The 19642-nt window shown below is 39.3% G+C and overlaps 1 protein-coding gene across 1 annotated transcript in view; it reads left to right on the top strand.

The window, feature by feature from the left end:
* Window positions 1-15169, top strand: part of LOC149816549 (monodehydroascorbate reductase 3, cytosolic-like) — a 40588-nt gene extending 25419 nt beyond the window's left edge. Inside the window, exons 9-10 of the mRNA XM_089987280.1 lie at window positions 14055-14195; window positions 14683-15169. Coding sequence (XP_089843406.1) covers window positions 14055-14195; window positions 14683-15006 — 465 coding nt within the window. The 3' untranslated portion in view covers window positions 15007-15169. The remainder of the gene's footprint in view (window positions 1-14054; window positions 14196-14682) is intronic.
* The last annotated feature ends 4473 nt before the right edge of the window (window positions 15170-19642 follow it).

The following is a 19642-nucleotide window of genomic DNA, read 5'->3' as shown; positions in this document are numbered from 1 at the left end:
TTGACAAAATCTGACCTCATGGATAAGTTCAACTTGGTCAAAATAGTAGGAATCAACTTTTGGATCATAGTTTTTGGACATAAAAAAATGTTTTTTTGAGTTTTGAAAATTTGGTACATTATAGGCCGTTGATTTTTCAACCTTTGTAAAATCTGACATATACATCAAAAACCATGATCCAGTGATAATTTCTACTAAAATTGATATGTAGATCACATCCGGAGGGTCAGATGTGCAAAAAACTGAAAAAATGAAAATATTACATTTTTTCACTAGAGGGTTCCTTACCCACGAGGGTAGCAAACATTAACCCTAAATATATATATATATATATATATATATATATATATATATATATATATAAAAGGTAAATATTGGCTACTAATGAAGGAATGAAAGCAGTGTTGTTAAAAGCACGCCTCTCCTTGAGGCGAGGCCCTTTGCGCCTCAAGGCGCCAGGGTAAGGCATGAAGAAGAATGTCATGATTTTTTCAAAGCTACATAGTTATATAATCAATTTTCTTTTACTTTTTTATAGTTTTTTTAATTCTTAATTATATAATTAGTTTTCTTAGTTTTTCAGCTACGTCACACAGATTCTTCTAACAGGGCACCGCACCCGCACCCAGGCGGGTGCGACACTTGGACACAACTTCCTTTGTGTTACGTGAAGTCAACCACATTGAGGTCCATTTCTATCCAAAAGTAAATTTAATTAACACTAATCAAGATCATTTTTATCTATATTATATATATAAATACATAAATGCACACAAATACACGTAGTGTTAACTTAAAACTGTTAAAAATTATATATATATATATCCTCCCCACACCTAAGTTTTTTTAAAGTGCCGCATCCACACCCACACCTATGTGACAGTTTCTTAGTTATATAATCAGTTTTTTTGTTATTTTTTTTAATCTTGTTGCGTTGTGTAGTTTTTTTCACAGAAGAAGAATGTTATGATTTTTTCAAAGCTACATAGTTATATAATCAGTTTTTTTTTTACTTTTTTATAGTTTTTTTAATTCTCAATTATATAATTAGTTTTCTTAGTTTCTCAGTTATATAATCAATTTTTTTGTTATTTTTTTATAGCTTTTTTAATCCTGTTATGCTGTGTAGTTTTTTTTACCGCTACATAATTTGTTTCTAAGTTTATATAATTACTGTCTCAATTATATAATCAGTTTCTCAATTATATAATTAGTTTCTCAGTTACTTTTACATGTTACTCTCATAGTTTTTAGTATTTATTGGTGTTTCTCTCAAGTACATTAGTATAATTAAAGATATGTATGAAGGAGTAGTAACCAATGTCCGCACTTGTGGAGGGGTGACAACCAATTTCCCGATAACGGTTGGGTTACATCAAGGATCTGCTTTAAGCCCTTTCCTATTTGCAATAGTGATGGATGAGCTTACGAGATCAATTCAAGAAAATGTACCGTGGTGTATGTTGTTTGCTGATGATATTGTTTTGATTGATGAGTCTAGAGCTGGGGTTAATGCTAAGTTAGAATTATGGAGACAGACATTGGAAGCTAGAGGTTTTAAGTTGAGTAAGAGTAAGACTGAATATATGGAATGTCGGTTTAGTAAGCAACGAAGTAGTGATGGGAGTGTAGTGAAGCTTGGTGAGCAAGATATACCGGTGAATGATTATTTCAAATATTTGGGATCCATCATTCAAAAGTATGGAGAAATTGATGGAGATGTAAATCATAGGATAAAGGTTGGGTGGATGAAATGGAAAAGTGCTACTGGAGTGCTGTGCGATCGTAGAATGCCATTGCGGTTGAAGGGAAAGTTTTATAGGACGACTATTAGACCCGCTTTACTATATGGTACGGAATGTTGGGCTGCCAAGAGACATCATATTCAAAAAATGAGTGTAGCTGAGATGCGGATGCTTAGATGGATGTGTGGAAATACAATAAAAGATAAGATTCGGAACGAAGAGATACGTAAGAAGGTAGGTGTTGCACCCATTGAAAATAAGATGCGAGAGAATCGTTTACGGTGGTTTGGACATATTCGGCGAAGGCCTAATGATGCTCCAGTTAGAAGGTTGGAGAAATGGGAAAATATATTAGTTAAAAGAGGTCGGGGTAGGCCTAGGAAGACTTGGATGGAGATGATAGGAAAGGATATGAATGCTTTGAACCTCACCGAGGACATGGCGTTGGATAGAAATGATTGGAGGAAAAGGATTCATGTGGAAGACCCAAAATGAATTTCTTTTTTGGTTCATATCGCTGACCCCAATTGTTTTGGGATGAAGGCGTAGTTGTTGTTGTTGTTGTTGTTGTATTGGTTATTGCTTCATCAATAAAGCATTTATTTATTTATTTGTATTTGTAGATATTTTTTTTATAGTTTTTTTTAAGTTTGCAAAAAAATTTCACAGCTACATAATTTGTTTCTAAGTTATATAATTACTTTCTCAATTATATAATCAGTTTCTCAGTTTCTTTTACATGTTACTCTCATATTTTTTAGTATTTATTTGAGATTTTCTATTTCTTATTGGTTATTGCTTCATCAATAAAGCATTTTATTTATTTATTTGTATTTTTAGATATATTTTTATAGTTTTTTAAGTTTAAAAAAACAAATTGAGGCTTACGATTTATGCCTCGAGGCTTACACCTCGCCTTAGTTTTTGGTGGAGCGCCTCTCTACGCCTCAATGCTTTTCACAACATTGAATGAAAGTAAGAAACTAATAAGTAAAAATCACACTTTTCTTCAAACATTTCCAATTTTTTGTAGATCAAAAGTTAAGAATGTGATCTACATGTTTTGTTTATGATAGCTTCACATTGAAAAGACATGAGCTTGTAACGCCCCAAAATTTCAACTTGTGATTTCGAAAACATTATCGAAAAACCTTTCAAAGATTTAAAGTTTTTACTTTTAAAACCGACAGCGGAAGACATTTAGAAAGGAGCACAAGTTAACAAATCCTAGGTACGTTAGCTGAAAAACCATCATTTCACATGAACAACTGCTTAAAGGAATTGAGGAAATAAAGCACTAGATCATTAATAAAATCTGCAGTTTATTACAAAATGAACAATTTCCCAATGTCCAATAATCTAAAGAAAAACTCTAAAAACTCAAAGCCAAGACGCCAGCAGAAAGAAGAGAAATCTTGAGCCATGTTGCATCATGCCATCGGCCGCTTGTTAAGTCCTACTCATCACCTGCCCATGAAATGAGTCAGTTTCATAACAAACCAGTAGGTGCACGAATAAATAAAGTAGAATAAAATAAAGCAAGACAATCATGAGATAAGCAGTTTGACAAGTATAATTGTAATCTATTCTAGCAAGTGTAACATATGCAAAGAGCTATTGTTTGAAACAGGTATACCGACAACATTTCAAGCAGTATAAGTCTCAGTCATCTACAACTATTTAAAAAGATATTCTTTAAGTTCTGATATTAACTGGCCAGTGGGTACATAGAGACGCGAAACGTAGAAACAACCGAGTCCGATCCGGGGGTTTATTATGTCAGGTGTTTTCTTTAACCCGGATGGTTGACTGAGTTCGCTTCTAAGGGGACAGTCAGTGACCAAGAGAGTAAATCCCCAAAGGCATTCGTGGCCCATGGATGCATCCAACTTCTTCAGAAGTACCTGAGAGTTACCACCTAGGATAATTTATGGTAATCCCATTTTCCCTAACTCCGATGACTGGGGAAGCCGAGTCTTTTGCCCGTGGGGTGGTTGTTAACAACTTGTCCATCAGAGTTTTTGTACCATCCATCCTCTCTCTTGATGAACCGTGAAGGTCGAATGGGTATGACGGGGGTTTCTTAACCGCCGCCCTATTCTACATGCTCTGGTCTGTTAGGCCCACTTGAGCATATTGCCTGTGAAGGCGAGTTGTCACCTTTTATGTGATCTCAGCATTGTGCTATATGCACGCTTCGAGGTTGCTACAACCTCATCATCCAAACATCGTAACATACATGAGACGTACTTGTCCAAAAGTACGGTCGTACCTACCTAGAGGTACGACTACACTGAGAGGGCAACATTTAATGTCTTGTGATTCTTTTAGTTCGTACGTGACATGTATTGCTCTTTGAGCATTTGGCCTCTGGAGGCCGACATTATTTCATTTATATCAATAAAGTGTTGATTGCCCACCTCGAGGTACTCACTGACCTCTCATACTACTTGTATCGTACCTGTCTTAAAGTCCGGTTACGATAGCAAATTCATGGGTTTCTCGATGGATAACCTATCACAGTATTTCATTCAATCAGTAATGTACTTGGCATGCTCAAATACTAAGAAACAAGAAGTCTCAGACAAGCCCTGGAATCACTGTGGATCCAATCATTTCTTCCGAGTAACCGACTCAGGATACACTTAGTTGCATCTAGCAACACATAACTAACTCGCAAGCTTTATAAGCCGACATTCCTTCTCGAGGAGTCAGCCTTGCACGAGGAAACACCTCCTCCCAAGCTTTTAGTGTTCGTACCCCATTTCACACCTTTCCAAAAGGACAAAATGTGATACGTACACCTGCACACCCTACGAGGCTTGCCTGAGGGCGGCTATAAGTTTCATCATGAAATAACAACACGACATATATAGAAAAAAAATCACAATAGTGAGCAAGTACATAGACACAGTCATAGGCATTTCTGAAAAAATGAGTCCACCTGTATCGCATACATCAAGCATTAAATTCCACATGAATAAGAACAAGGACAATCCAAAACAGAAAATCACAAGTTAGATAATTCTACATGTAAGCAGGTATGAAAAATAAACCATTCTATCTCAGCATCCTTATATTTTATTTCATTTATACAAACTCCTCGTGCGACTTTCCCCTACCTCGGGATGTCGTGCAACTGCGTGCGTCTACGAGTGTAGATAATACGAGGGTCGGGCCGCGGAGCACGTACGGGACCCGTTGCGTAAATCTGCAAGAGTGTGAAATATTCAATTATGCTAATATAATTTAATGGTGCGACGAGGGATGGGTAGGATCCCTACCAAACGAGTAAGCCTAGGCAGCAGAGGTGTCACCTCTTTGGCCTGCTAAAAGGACCGAGGATGGCAGGGGCTCTACACTCGTCGATCCCAATGGTAGGTTTAGGCGATAGGGGATCTCGGTCCCTTCCTGACTGAACAACAAATGGCAGGGGCCTCAGCCCCTACTTGGCAAAACAACTGACAGGGAGTGAGCTCCTGACTGCCGACGACCGCGATGCGACAGCGGGCGAGCCCCTGCCAACAACAGCGAGACGGCAGGGGGCGAGCCCCTGCCGACAGCATTAAGGCGGCAGGGGGCGAGCCCCTGCATGTCGGGAACACTGAGGCGGTAGGGGGCGAGCCCCTGGTGATAGCAACGAGGCGGCAGGGGGCAAGCCCCTACCGACAACACTGAGGCGACAGGGGGCGAGCCCCTCCCGATTGCAACGAGGCGGCAGGGGGCGAGCCCCTGCCTGTCGGGAACACCCAGGTGGCAGGGCGAGCCCCTAGCCGCCGATGATCGAGCGATGGCAGGAGAACGAACCCCTGGCGGAGAGAGAGAGAGAGAGAGAGAGAGAGAGAGAGAGAGAGAGAGAGAGAGAGAGAGAGAGAGAGAGAGATCGGGGCAGCAGGAGCCACCAACCTCCTGCCTACCCCTTGACAGGTCACAGAGGAGAGGGGGTGTCGCAGGGGCCATTGCCCCCCCCCTACCGGCACTCTGGCAAACCTCCATAGAGAGAAAGAGAAGGATTAGAAGACCGGGGGGGGGGGGGGGTACGTACCTGGGAGAAGATCAACGGCGATGGTGACAACGAGGTTTGCAAGGGGCGTCGGTGCGAGGTGGAGGAGGCTCGAGAGGGAGGTGTGCCTCCCCTTGCCCTCCTGCGGTGCTCTTAAAGAGCTCGAGGGGGCAAAAAAATTGGGGAAACTCCGATTGGTTTACCTTATCGGGTTGAAGGCGCGGGTGGGGTGCGACGCTCGGGAAGGGGATTTCTTAAAATCCTCTTTCTGAGTCGGGTTTTAAAACCCTAATGAGGACGGGCCCGGGTCGGGTCCGGACCCAACCCGGCCCGAGTCCGATAATTTTTTTTTAAACCGTGGGTTTTACATCCTACATCTCTTAAAAGAATTTCGTCCGCGAAATATTTATCGCCTTCAAGAATCAAAATACAGGTCAGTATATTTTTCCCTGATATCGTTATCAGGTTCCCGAGTACATTCGTCAATTCCATGATGTTGGCACCGAAACTTTACAAAGGAAATGGTCTTTGATCTTAGCACTTGGTCACGACGATCGACGATCTCTACTGGTCTTTCTTCGAATGTCAAGTCCCCTCTAATGTCCACATCATCGTAATGAATGATGTGCGATGGGTCGTGAACGTACTTCCTCAACATGTTTATGTGAAAAATATTATGGATCTGGGCATACTGAGGAGGTAACGCCACGCGATAAGCTGCTTCTCCAATCCGCTCCAGGATTTTGAACGGTTCGACGTATCTAGGACTTAGCTTTCCCTTCTTCCCGAACCGAAATACGCTCTTCGTCAGAGATACCTTAACAAAGACCATCTCGCCAATTTCGAAGGTAAGCTCTCGCCGGCGTCTATCTGCATAGCTTTTCTGTCGACTCTGAGCGGTACAGAGTCGTTCACAAATCATTTGCATTTGTTGAGTATACTGTTGTAGAACTATGGGTGCCTCCGGCCTTCGTTCACCGACTTTATCCCAGTAGACAGGTGATCGGCAAGGCCTCCCATACAAAGCTTCGTATGGGGCCATCCCGATGCTCGCATGATAGCTATTGTTATACGCGAATTTCGCTAGACTGATGTGGGAATCTCACTCTCCCTTCCAGTCCATCATACAAGCTCGAATAATGTCTTCCAAGGTCTCAATCGTATGTTCCGACTGCCCGTCAGTCTGAGGGTGAAACGCAGTACTGAACTTCAACTTTCTTTCCAAAGCCAGCTGAAGTTGTCCCCAAAACCTCGAAGTAAATCTAGGATCACGATCGGAGATAAACGCAGTACTGAACTTCAACTCTCTTCTCTCTTTACCTCATCTCTAACCCTTGCAGGTGGATATTTCTGACATGGTATCAGAGCACAAGCGCGGAAATCAATCATCTAGAAGGCCTGTAAAGACCAACATGTGCTGCTAAAGAACGTAGGTTTATTTCTGTCCCTTCTTCCTTAATCAGTTTTGCTTCTTTCCTCCTTTTTCTTATAAATCTTTCACGTCATTCCAGTTTTTCTTTTTTGGTTCTTCTCATTCTCAATATTTCTGGTACGCACGTCTTAACATCTTGTTTCAGTCTGCCGAGTTTTTGTTTTCTCCCCAAAATATTTCTGATTCTTTCCCTTTTTCTGGTTTGCACGTTACTATTCTCTGTGTAACGTGTGTGCTGATATCTTTTTCAGCACACAGCAGCATTCTGCTTCCTTTTCTCTGTGTAACGTGTGTGCTGATATCATTTTCAGCACACAGCAACATTGTTGTTTCTTTTTCTCTGTGTAACGTGTGTGCTGGTATCATTTTCAGCACACAGCAGCATTGCTGTTTTCCTCTTTCTCTGAATAACGTGTGTGCTGATATTATTTTCAGCACACAGCATTGCTGTCTCCTCTTCAATACACTGTTAGAACAGTTTTGGCTTCTCATTCTTCATATAATCCATGGATTCCAAGTTGAACCCTAGTTTTCTTACTCACCTCATGACCCACAAGTTATCTCATGATAACTACTTACTTTGAAAACGTCAGATTGTGCCCTTTATTCGCAGTCATGGTCTTTATGGGCATCTAGATGGGCGATCACCCGCCCGACCTACACATATCATGCAAGAAATAACAGGTGAAGATGAGAAGGTGAGTCAACTTCGAACCGCCAATCTTGCTTATGACATATGGGTACAACGGGATCAGACATTAGTTGCTTACATAACTTCCACACTTTCTGATCGTGTTTTACAAACTATTTCTGATGATCAATCTGCTGCCGAGTTGTGGAATGGACTAGCTCATTCCTTTTCTCAGGTTTCTGAATCTCGGGCTTTGCAACTCAAGTGGCAATTCCAATCTATGCGAAAAGGAAACAAATCTATTACAGAGTTCATGGGGGATGTCAGGGTTATTACAGATCAGTTAGCTGCCATTGGAAGTCCTGTATCAGATAAGGACATGGTACAACAAGTATTAGGTAGCCTTGGACCTGAATATCGCATGTTTTGCACAACACTCCAGGTTGTCTCAGTTCTTTAATGTTTTGATGATCTTCAATCTAAGCTTTTGCAATATGAGGTCAGTTTAAATCAGGAACACGCGTCAGATGATACTCATCCTGTGATGATGGCACATACGCCTATTCAAACAGGAGCCTTATTTACTCCTTGTCCAAATGGAACAACTATAAACAAAGGAGGATTACTACCTACACCAGCTGGAGGAGGCCTTGGCTCAGGCAGTGTACCACGAGGGGGACGTGTTCCTACCTGTTTTCTATGCAACAAGCGGGGTCATGTTAAAGCAAATTGCTGGTACAATCCTCAGAACCGGAACAAAACAGGGAGGTCAGGGCAGAGGGCAACTCAGACGTTTGCACGCACTCCTCAGGGATAGGTTCTTCCACAGGACGTACAAAATATCCTTATGACTACTTTCAATCAGATGAACTTGCGTCAAAATGATGATGGTATATGGTATATTGATTCAGGGGCAGCAGCACATGTTACTTCTGATGCAGGTAAATTTTCTCACTTGACTCCTTACACTGGAAATTGCACTATAGTCATAGGAGATGGATCTCACCACCCCATCTCTCACACTGGAAATGTCTCCCTTTCTTTGCCTGAATCTCAATTACCCTTGTCAAATGTCTTACTCACACCTGCTATTCAAAAGAATATTCTATCTGTGTCTAAATTAGTTGATGAAACAAATTCTTCCGTTGAATTTACTCCTTCTGTTTATCTTAAGGATCTTCACACCAAGAAGACGCTCGCTAAAGGTGAACGGCGCGGGAACATGTACGTCTTTGAAGAATCTAATGTGCCTTTGAAGACGTCGTCTTCCGTAGCCGTGGCTTCTTCAGCTCCTTCCTTTCCAACATTTTTGAGTCGATCCACAGATCATAGTTCTTCATCTAGAGTCTTGAAACTTAATAAGTCAGACTTATGGCATCTTCGTTTGGGTCATTGTAGTCAAGTTTTTCTTGACAAGTTGTCTGCTAAAGGTCTAATACCCGCAGTCAGTTTAGAGTCAAAATGTCCAAGTTGTCATTTATGCAAAAGTCATGTACTTCCTTTTCATAGTATCAATAAAAGAGCAACAAAACCTTTTGAGATTATATGCTCAGATGTTTGGGGTCCTGCGCCCACTGCCTCTCTTTCTGGATCTCGATACTATGTACTCTTTCTTGATTCTTACACTCGTTTTAGTTGGATTTACTTCATGAAAAACAAACATGAAGTTTTCAAGTTGTTCAAACAGTTTCATGCACTAGTCCAAAACCAATTCAATACCAATGTTGTATATTTCCAGTGTGATGGGGGGGGGGAGAATACATATCCCATGATTTTAGTGAATATTTGAAGGAGCATGGCATTACACGTAACATTTCTTGCCCTCATACCCCTCAACAAAATGGAGTAGCTGAGAGAAAACACAGGCATATTGTTGAGACAACCTTGAGCATGATGCACACTGTGGGTATTCTCTTCTCTCTTTGGACCGAGGCTTTCCATACATCTGTTTATGTTATCAACAGGTTGCCCATGACCATCCTTGAAGATAATTCTCCATACTTTGTTCTTTATAATTGTCATCCATCATATGAAGAACTACATCCTTTTGGTTGTCTATGTTATGTTCACATTGATCATTCATTGAGAAATAAGTTTCAAGACAGAGCTGTACAGTGCAAGTTTCTTGGGTATGCAGATGAATATAAGGGATACAGGTGTTATGATCCTCATACAGGCAAAATTCGGGTATCTAGAAATGTTGTTTTTGATGATAAAAATTTTGACACTTTGGGTTCGTCTTCCACAGATACACAGGACAGTTATGATCCTTGGCTCAGTGACTCACTTTTATATGACTCGTTGCCTTATGAAGATTCATCTTTATTGACAGACAATGAACCCTATGCTTTCGATGTGGAACCGCATATGGAAGACATTCCTCCTACAACAACATCCTCACATTTTTCTGGTCTTGTTTATTCTCGTAGAGCCCATCCAGTCAATGATGAGACTCCTCTACGACGTTCCACTCGGATTAGACATCCTATAGATCGCTGGGTAAGTTATAACAATTTCTCTTTGGATTTTCAAACATTTCTAACCAGAGTGTCCAAAGAAACAGAACCTTCCTCTTTTCATGATGTTGTACATTCCCGTGCCTGGGTAGAGGCGATGAATGAGGAAATGGAAGCATTGCATGAATGCAATACATGGGAAATTGTACCAAGGCCAGATAACAAGAATGTTGTAGGGTCCAAATGGGTGTACAAGATCAAGCACAAACCAGATGGCAGTGTTGAGCGCTATAAAGCTCGTCTGGTCGCACGAGGCTTCACACAGCAGTATGGGCAGGACTACGATGAAACGTTCAGCAAATGTGTTTTATTGGGCACCGTCAGGATTATCATTGCATTGGCATTACAACATGGATGGTCACTCAGTCAACTTGATGTTAAAAATGCCTTTTTGCATGGTGAACTAAAGGAAGAAGTTTACATGGAGCAGCCACCTGGTTATAGTATGCATGATTCATCCAATTGGGTATGTAAACTTCGACGCTCTCTTTATGGCTTGAAACAAGCTTCTCTATCTTGGTTTGAGAGTTTTTCCACGGAGATCCAGCATCATGGGTTCACTAAAAGTGTCCTAGATCATTCATTGTTCATATTCAAAAGTGATTCAGCTATTGTTTGGGTGCTTATAAATGTTGATGACATCATTATTACCGGGAGTGATGAGGTTCACATATCTTGGGTTAAGTCTATGCTGATGGCTAAATTCAAGATGAAAGACTTGGGTCCCTTGCGATATTTTTTGGGTGTGGAAGTTGATAGTCGACATAAGACTTACATTGAGCCAACATAAGTACACCATTGATATTTTACTTGCTACAGGGATGGAGAATTGTAAACCAATTAGCACACCTTGCCTTCTAAATCATAAGCTAAGTGCAAAAGAAGGCACTACTTATCATGATCCTACTTTGTATCGTCGAGTTGTAGGGATGTTACAATACTTAACATTCATTAGGCCTGACATAGCATACTCTGTCAATCAGGCTTCACAATTTATGCATGCTCCTACAGATGTACATATGGAAGGAGTAAAAAGGATCCTTCGGTATTTAAAGGGTACGATTGGAGATGTCTTGATGTACACCAATGACACAACTTATATGTCAGGGCATCGACTATTCACCTACAAAGACGCGGACTGGGCGGGTGATCCTGACGAGCGAAGATCAGTTTCGGGGTATTGCATTCTTATCGGCAATAATATTGTAACATGGAGTAGCAAGAAGCAAAAGGCAGTGACGCGATCTAGTACTGAAGCAGAATATCGTGCAATGGCAGCAGGAACAGCCGATGTTACATGGGTGAGACATCTACTGCAAGAATTACAAGAACCAATCTCGTCCTCTATGCTTCTTTGCGATAATCAAAGTGCTATTAATATTGCCTTCAATCCCATCCTTCATTGTCGCACAAAGCATATCGAGATCGATCAACATTTTGTTAGGCAAAAGGTGGAAGAAAAAGAAATTGAACCTGCATATGTTCGGTCAGATATGCAAGTTGCTGACATCTTTACCAAGGGATTATCCACTCATCAGTTTTGGGCACTCAAAGGCAAGTTGAGTATGATCAAAGACCATACTCAACTTGAGGGAGGCTGTTAGTTTTGGATCATGGATCCAACCCACACCACATTCCAAGGATCCATCTTGGGATGCGTGGGCGGTGGCATGTTTGTAATTAGTTTTTACTTCTTGTGTAATGTCATACTATGTACAACACTTATAAATATTAAGTAAAAGAGGGAAAACCCTATTGCCGCCAACCCCTCTCTTCTCTCTTTACCTCATCTCTAACCCTTGCAGGTGGATATTTCTGACAAGAGAGACATGGTTGCTCAAGATCGTCGAAGTCGCTGGATTCCTTTAGTTGTCAGAGAATGAGAGAGAGAGAGAGACAACCACAAACCCAAAACACTCAAAAAAGCCTCCCTATTTCCCTCCCCTTATCTTTTATTTTCACGAAGGACAATTTTACCCTTTAAATAACATAAACTTTCCTTTTTTTGGTGAAAAACAATGAAGGGAAAAAATGGATGAGCCACAAAATATTTACCAATCTAAGGAAATGCAATTCCTAGAGTTGGGAATCACGTTTCTCCCAAAAGAGAGTTGTGCTTTCTATTATTGGGAAGCTTCCTTCCCTTTAAAAAAATGTGCTTCCTCGAACATTTTGGAAGCACTTTTTTTGCACCTCCGAAATGCATTTTGAGGGAGCGCGCTTTCCCATGCTTACTGGCTCTTTTGATAATCTGTAAGGAACCTCTAAAGAAAAAGGTAATATTTTTAAATTTTGTTGCAAACCTGACCCTTCAGTGTGGTCGTGTGGTCGACATATTTGGGTTAGTAGAAATCAGTGCTTGGATCATGTTATTTCAATAGCCTACAATGTACTAAATTTTCAACTCAGAAAATCATGTTTTTATGCTGAAAATGTATGGTCTAAGTGTCGAGTCCTACTGCTTTTTACCATGCTGAACACATCCATGGTGTTAGATTTGGTCAAAACAACACCGCACTATGAGTTCCAACTAGTGAGTTTCTTACCTACCAGAGTACAAAATATTTCCAAACATATATATATATATATAATGGGAAATGAAAACCTACAAAATGGGCACGGTGCTAAATGAAACATGCTAATGGATTTCCAGTGTTTTTTTAAAATTTTGGCCGTACATATGTGATCTGTATGCTTGTTTTTATAGGAATCGCTTCTTCGAGCATTTGATTTCGATGCATGGATAGGTTTTTATAAGATTTCAAAAAAGAACGACTACAATTTTCATAAATTTTCAAGGCTCCAAATACCATTTTTTCCATCTAAAATGCATGATCCAAGTGTCAATTTTTAGTAAATCAATCATGTTGAACACATCTATAGGGTTGAAATTTCGAAAAAAACACCAGAAATCTAGTAGCATGTTTCATTTAGCACCGTGCCTATTTTGTAGGTTTTCATTTTTCATTCCCATATATATATATATATATATATATGGTGGTTTTGCACCATGATACCATACGGTGGTATGCATTTTTATGGATCTAGCCACCAAATGGCAGATCTAACCGTACAGATGTGTTTAGCATGGTTTATTTACTATGTTAGAAGGTTTTATAATGTCTAATACATCATAAGATCTTATTTTAAGACAATGAAAATCAATGGCTCACAAAACTCATGAAAATAAGGGTGGTTTAGAAATGGTATAAAACATTGTATTTCAGTCAATCTTAACACATGAAAATATTAAATAGAACATGTTAAACATGATCCAAAGGTTAGATTTTGCATTTGGTGCTTAGATCTCTGGAAGTGAGTGTGTATCACCATAAGTTATCGGTGGTGTGGTACCACTTATATATATATGTGTGTGTGTGGGTGCTTCTATGGTGGTACCACACCACCGATAACTTATATATATAGATAGTAGTCATGTTCATGCTAGAGAAAACCTTTGTGCTTCCATGCCTGCACGTAAAGGCTCTCACATAAGCTTGCACAGAAATTTTCCGAACAAGTGTACTGTGACATGTTCAACATGGGTATATATGGAGAAGCAGAAAATACTGGCATGATAGTTTTGAAGCCATATTGGCATCAGTACTGTTCTGGCAAAGTAATTCATAGTTTGAGAATACATATGTAAATTCATATATGTGATAACTGGTTATGGAAGTATGAACTTGAAGACATCTAAGCTTTTGTGATATAATTTGATCAACAGACGGATGGTTTCTTCCAGACTAGTGTACCTGGTGTTTATGCCATTGGAGATGTGGCAACTTTTCCCTTAAAATTATTCAATGAGATGAGAAGAGTGGAGCATGTTGATCATGCCAGAAAATCTGCAGAGCAGGCTGTGAAGGTAACTTTCTTTCCTATAATTTGTTATTCATTTCTCTCACGTATGTATATATGTATGTATGGAAAATTCTCACATGTTTTCATCATATTGTTTTATTCACTGACATGCTGTAGATGCCAATTCTATTTTTGTAAATTTTTAAATCGGTGCAACAGATGGGCTGAAGAATGTCAGTGCATGCATAGGGATCATATCTTTCTACCATAAAATTTTTGTAAATAAGAATAAACCGAAAGTAAAACTTGTTTCCGTTAAAATGTGTGAATGTTTTTTTTCCTTTGGATACCTTTTTGGAAACGTTAAGAAGTGCATCTTCTTAGAATTTCCAGAAGCATACTTTTTTTAGATAGCTTTTTGCTTGCCTAACTTTGAGTCTCATACAATTTAGAGTTGGATACAGAATAGAGTCTCAAATGTTCTCAACAAGTTATGAAGATTTCATTGTCTTGATTTGGTGTTCATATCTTTGTAATTCTTTTTGTTGCAGCACATAAAGGCAACTGAAGAGGGAAAGCCAATTGAAGAGTATGATTATCTTCCATACTTCTACTCCCGCTCCTTTGATCTTTCATGGCAGTTTTATGGAGACAATGTTGGTGACACTGTCCTGTTCGGTGACAATGATCCTGCATCTCCAAAGCCAAAGTTTGGTACATACTGGATCAAAGATGGGAAGCTTATAGGTGCCTTCCTTGAAGGTGGCACACCAGACGAGAACAAGGCCATAGCTAAGGCTGCTAGAATCCAACCTCCAGTTCAAAGCACAGATGAACTGAGCAAGGAGGGTCTTAAATTTGCTTGTAAAATTTAATTGAATTAGTCTTCATTTTTCCTTTGTATGGACATAAGGGATCTCTGATGAACTGATGGTCGGTGTTCACTGTGTTTGTTGCGGCGATGTATTTGTGTAGAGGTGCATTGCCTTTTCAGCTTCCTGTTAGTTCAAATGATAATACATTAGCAAATTTTAGCCATTCTCTTGACATTGATCAGAGTCGAGTATTGCTGTTGTTGTAGCCTACTATTTCCACTGTTTGTAATGTTTCACTTTTGTTCAGTTAGGTCCCACTTGTTAACATACGAATTTATGTTTTGTAGTTTATTTTGAGATGTTGGACCGCCCTCTGAAACTATTTTTTCTTGATGAAAGAATCAATATAGGAGACAATAGAGATAAGAGAGTGGAGCTGCTGCAAAAATATGCACACACATTTTTCTTCTATAAAATATATGGAGTATGCAGTGCAACTTGAGAAATACACCCTGTCAAAAGGCATACAATCTGGTCCTAAACATTGATGGAGCTATTGGGTCACTTTTCCTGGATCTCCTTTCTATTCAGGCACATGTTTCACCAGAAGAGATTGAAGCAACCACGGTACCAACACCCTTAAAAAGGCGTTCTTTACACAAAGTAACGACGAAGTTTTTGTCAGCTTTATGCTATTGCTGCTGCAGTTGGTTTACTTTCCCACCATTTTTTTCTTGTATTTGGATTTTTGTTTTTCCTGTTGCATGTGAAATTTATTTTGTTGTGATATTCTAGTGCAAAGAACAGTTTTTTTAACTAATATATTTGGTTGCTGCTGCTAGAAATTGAGATGAAGTATTTCAAGTTAAACTCAACTATCTATTATTGGCTAATAAACTTCTTTTTCTTATCAATCATGCAATGTTAAGGCTGAAAATGATTTCGAATGGCGTGAATTTAGGGTTCATCTTTTGAGAGAGATTTTTTATATGCACAATACATGAAATTTTTCATAAGAGATTTCATAGGAAATTTAGACTATCCTTGATGCTATCATGATTAGGACTTGTTTAGGAAATCTAGACTATCCTGAGTTTGTTTTATGAGATTGAACGAGCTCTTTATGAGCTGAGCAGTGAGCTAACTCGGCTTGATTCCCAACCCTAGTCATGATTTATAATAATTTGAGCGTTTTTTAGTCTGCTCTTGTGATAACAAGAACCACACAAAACAAGATTTGGTTCACATTCAAATTCATAACCCAGGCTAACCTAAATGTTTTACAAAGTCACTATTGTACTAAGACCCAACAAAACCCATGTTCAAATTGAAGAAATATCAAGCAAGAGATAACGTGGTTCGGTTTGTAATAAACCTACGTCCATGGCTGAAGGAGCACAACGGCTATCAAGCTTTATTCAAGAGCTATATATATTGTTTCACGATGGATACAAAACAAAATAAGAAAAGTGAATCCCATGATTTATTCAACAGTTTTCGATAATCATGGAAGAGGGATGCTAGCTATATGTTGTTGCCATCTTTATCTGCCTTTCAATAATTCCATCGTGATCTTTAATTGACTGTTGACTATTATCTGGCGTAACATCATTAACAATTCCATCGTGATCTGGCTTTCCATGGTCATCACATACCTGCCGAATGGTACCATCATGGTCAATATCCCCCCTCAAACATGGCAGTCTCCGGACGCCAAGTTTGGTTGTAAGTAAAATGACTATCCTTGGGCAAAGCCTTTGTAAAGAGATCGGCAAGTTGTAGATGAGAGGGAATATGCTTGGAAATAATATGACCTTGAGCAACCTTTTCTTGGATATAATGATAAGTCAATTTGAATGTGTTTGGATTTCTGATGACAAACTGGATTGTTACTCGTATGAAGCGCACTGAGATTATCACAAAAGATGATAGGCGTGCGAGGAAGTGAGATGCCAAGATCTTGAAGAACAAAGGAGATCCAGGTGAGCTCTGCAGCGGTGGAAGCCATAGCCCTATATTCGGCTTCAGTGCTATTTCGAGCAACGGTGCGTTGCTTTTTAGCGCTCCAAGAAATACAATTGCTCCCTAAGAAGGTGCAATATCCAGTAGTGGACCGATGAGTCTGTGAGCATCCTGTCCAATCTGCATCAGAGAAGGCATAAAGATCCACTGTGCTGCGAGCAAGAATGTGCATGCCATGATGGGGAGTGTCCTTAACATGTCAAAGAATTCGTTTAACGAATTGGAGATTTCCATATTCAATGATCGTAAAGGCAATCAGTTAATTAGAAACACAACTGTGGCAAAACATTCGACCCATAGGTATGAGGGTATGTTGGCGTGGAACATCATAGTTATTTCTTGCGAGCAAGAATGTGCATGCCATGATGGGGAGTGGCCAACAGTAAGGGCATGCATAAACTGACTAACATAATTGATACTATAGCTCAATTCAAGCCTAGTGATAGTAAGGTATTGTAATCCACCAACCAAACTGCGATAGTACGTGGCATCAGATAACAACTCAGAATTGTTTTCAGCAGCGCAGAATTTTTTTGCCATGGGGGTGTGAACAGGTTTAGCATCCAGCACAGTGACAAACGTTTTTATTGGAAATTTCTCATTTTTCAAAAACTCGCAAGAAATTGAAAAAAATCATAAATCTTGCATTTTTTGGCAAAATCTTGACAATAAAAAAATAAAAAATTTATTTTTTATAAGAAAATATTAATAAAAATCATTTAAAAATAAAAAGACATGATTTTTTTGTGATAAATAGCCATTTAAAACGTAAATATCACATTTAAATCACAGTATTTATGTTTTTTTCATAAATCTCGCGATATTTTGAAAATCTTGTGAGAAATTGTCGTTTTAAACTTTCAGGCAATTTCTCACAAGATTTTCGTAAATCTTGTGATATTTGTCACTATGGCATCCAGTATCTTGGCCTTGGCGAGATTATCCCGTGCATATTTTTGTTGAGAAAGAAATAAGCCAGTGTCTTCATGTTTAACTTCGATCCCAAGGAAGTAATGTAAACGCCCAAGATATTTCATGGCAAAATGAAGTCCAAGTTGATAAATGAACTGATGAAGTATTTGAAGATTACTTCCTCTGAGAATAAGATCATCGACGTATATGAGAATGATTAAGATACATGAATTCTCATTTTTTATGAACATTTAAGGATCGATTGTGCTGCAATAGAAGCCTTGAGTTAGAAGGAAAGAACTTAATTTATCGAACCACGCACGGAAAGCTTGGCGTAATCCGTAGAGGGCCTTTTGAAGTTTGCAAACTTTGATTGGATGATGTCGATCTTCATAACCGGGCGGTTGCATCATGAAAACTATTTCATTAAGTTCTCTATGTAAAAATGCATTTTTGACGTCAAGTTGTCGAAGGTGCCACCCTCGAATGCTAGCAAGATTAAAAACAATCTGAATGGTTGTAGGGCGAACGACGGGAGAAAAAGTCTCAGAAAAATCTATGCCTTCAATTTGATTAAATCCCCAAGCAACTAGACGAGCCTTGAGTTTTTTGAACAATTCCATCTGCATTGATCTTCGTTTTGAACACCCAATTGCAAGTGACAAGATTCATGTTAGGTTGATGATCGACAAGAACCCATGTATGATTATGATGAAGAGCGGCGATTTCTTCATCCATGGCCCGTTTCCATCCTAGATGAGATAGAGCAGATTTTATGGACCGTGGTTCCTTTGGAATCTGATCATAGAGAGTTTGAGATAATGCATATTTTGGATTGGGCTTGTGAACGCCAACCATACTCCGAGTAACCATAGAGCGCATGGGTGGATTTTGAAAGGCAGGCATTATGGTATCAACAAGGGGTTCGGCTGCCGAAGATGTAGAATGATTGTTGACATGTTCAGCTACATCCTGTGAAGAGTTATTGCTGATGTCAGGATGCAAAACATCATCATGGCATGGTCCTCTTCATGAGTAGTAGTATTGATGGGGGAGTCATCTCGACGACCTTGAAAAGGCTCCAACTGTGATGCATCATGTTGATCAAAAGAAGTGTCATGCCAAGAAAAAGTAGTGGCGTCTCCTTTAAAACTTGGTTCAATTAAAGAATTCTGCTTCTTAAACCACAATATGCTTTTATTAAAAATAACGTCTTGAAAAGAAGAATTTTTGCGAGGGTGGAAAATAACATTTATACCCTTTATGCTCATTGCTATAGCTGAAAAACACACACGGAAGTGACTTAGGATCGAATTTGGTCTTCATAATGTTCTTGAGAAGAGGGAAACATTTACTCCCAAATATTCTTAGGTTGCTAAAATCTGAAATCTTGCCATAAAGTCGTTGAAATGAAATTTCCATATTCAATGATCGTAAAGGCAATCTGTTAATTAGAAACACAACTATGGCAAAACATTCGACCCATAGGTATGATGGTATGAACATCATAGTTAAACCAAGCTCAGTGATATTCCTATGCTTTCTTTCTGAGATACCATTTTGCTCATGCGTGTGTGGACACAAAACTTTCCTTTTAATTTCATGATCACTAAGATATGCAAAAAAATTCCTTGCTAGAAAATTCGCCCCCACCATCGCATTGAAAAATCTTTATGTTCTTCTCAAATTGACAGGTGACATATTTATGAAAATGTTTGAACGCAGAGAATAAGTCAGATTTATGCATTAATGGATAAAACCA

The sequence above is a fragment of the Nuphar pumila genome, chromosome 14 (genome assembly GCF_984573655.1).
Source record: "Nuphar pumila chromosome 14, dmNupPumi1.hap1.1, whole genome shotgun sequence".
Classification (NCBI taxonomy): Eukaryota; Viridiplantae; Streptophyta; class Magnoliopsida; order Nymphaeales; family Nymphaeaceae; genus Nuphar; species Nuphar pumila.
The sequence above is the reverse complement of the archived record's forward strand: the minus strand, read 5'-3'. Positions and strand labels throughout refer to the sequence as shown.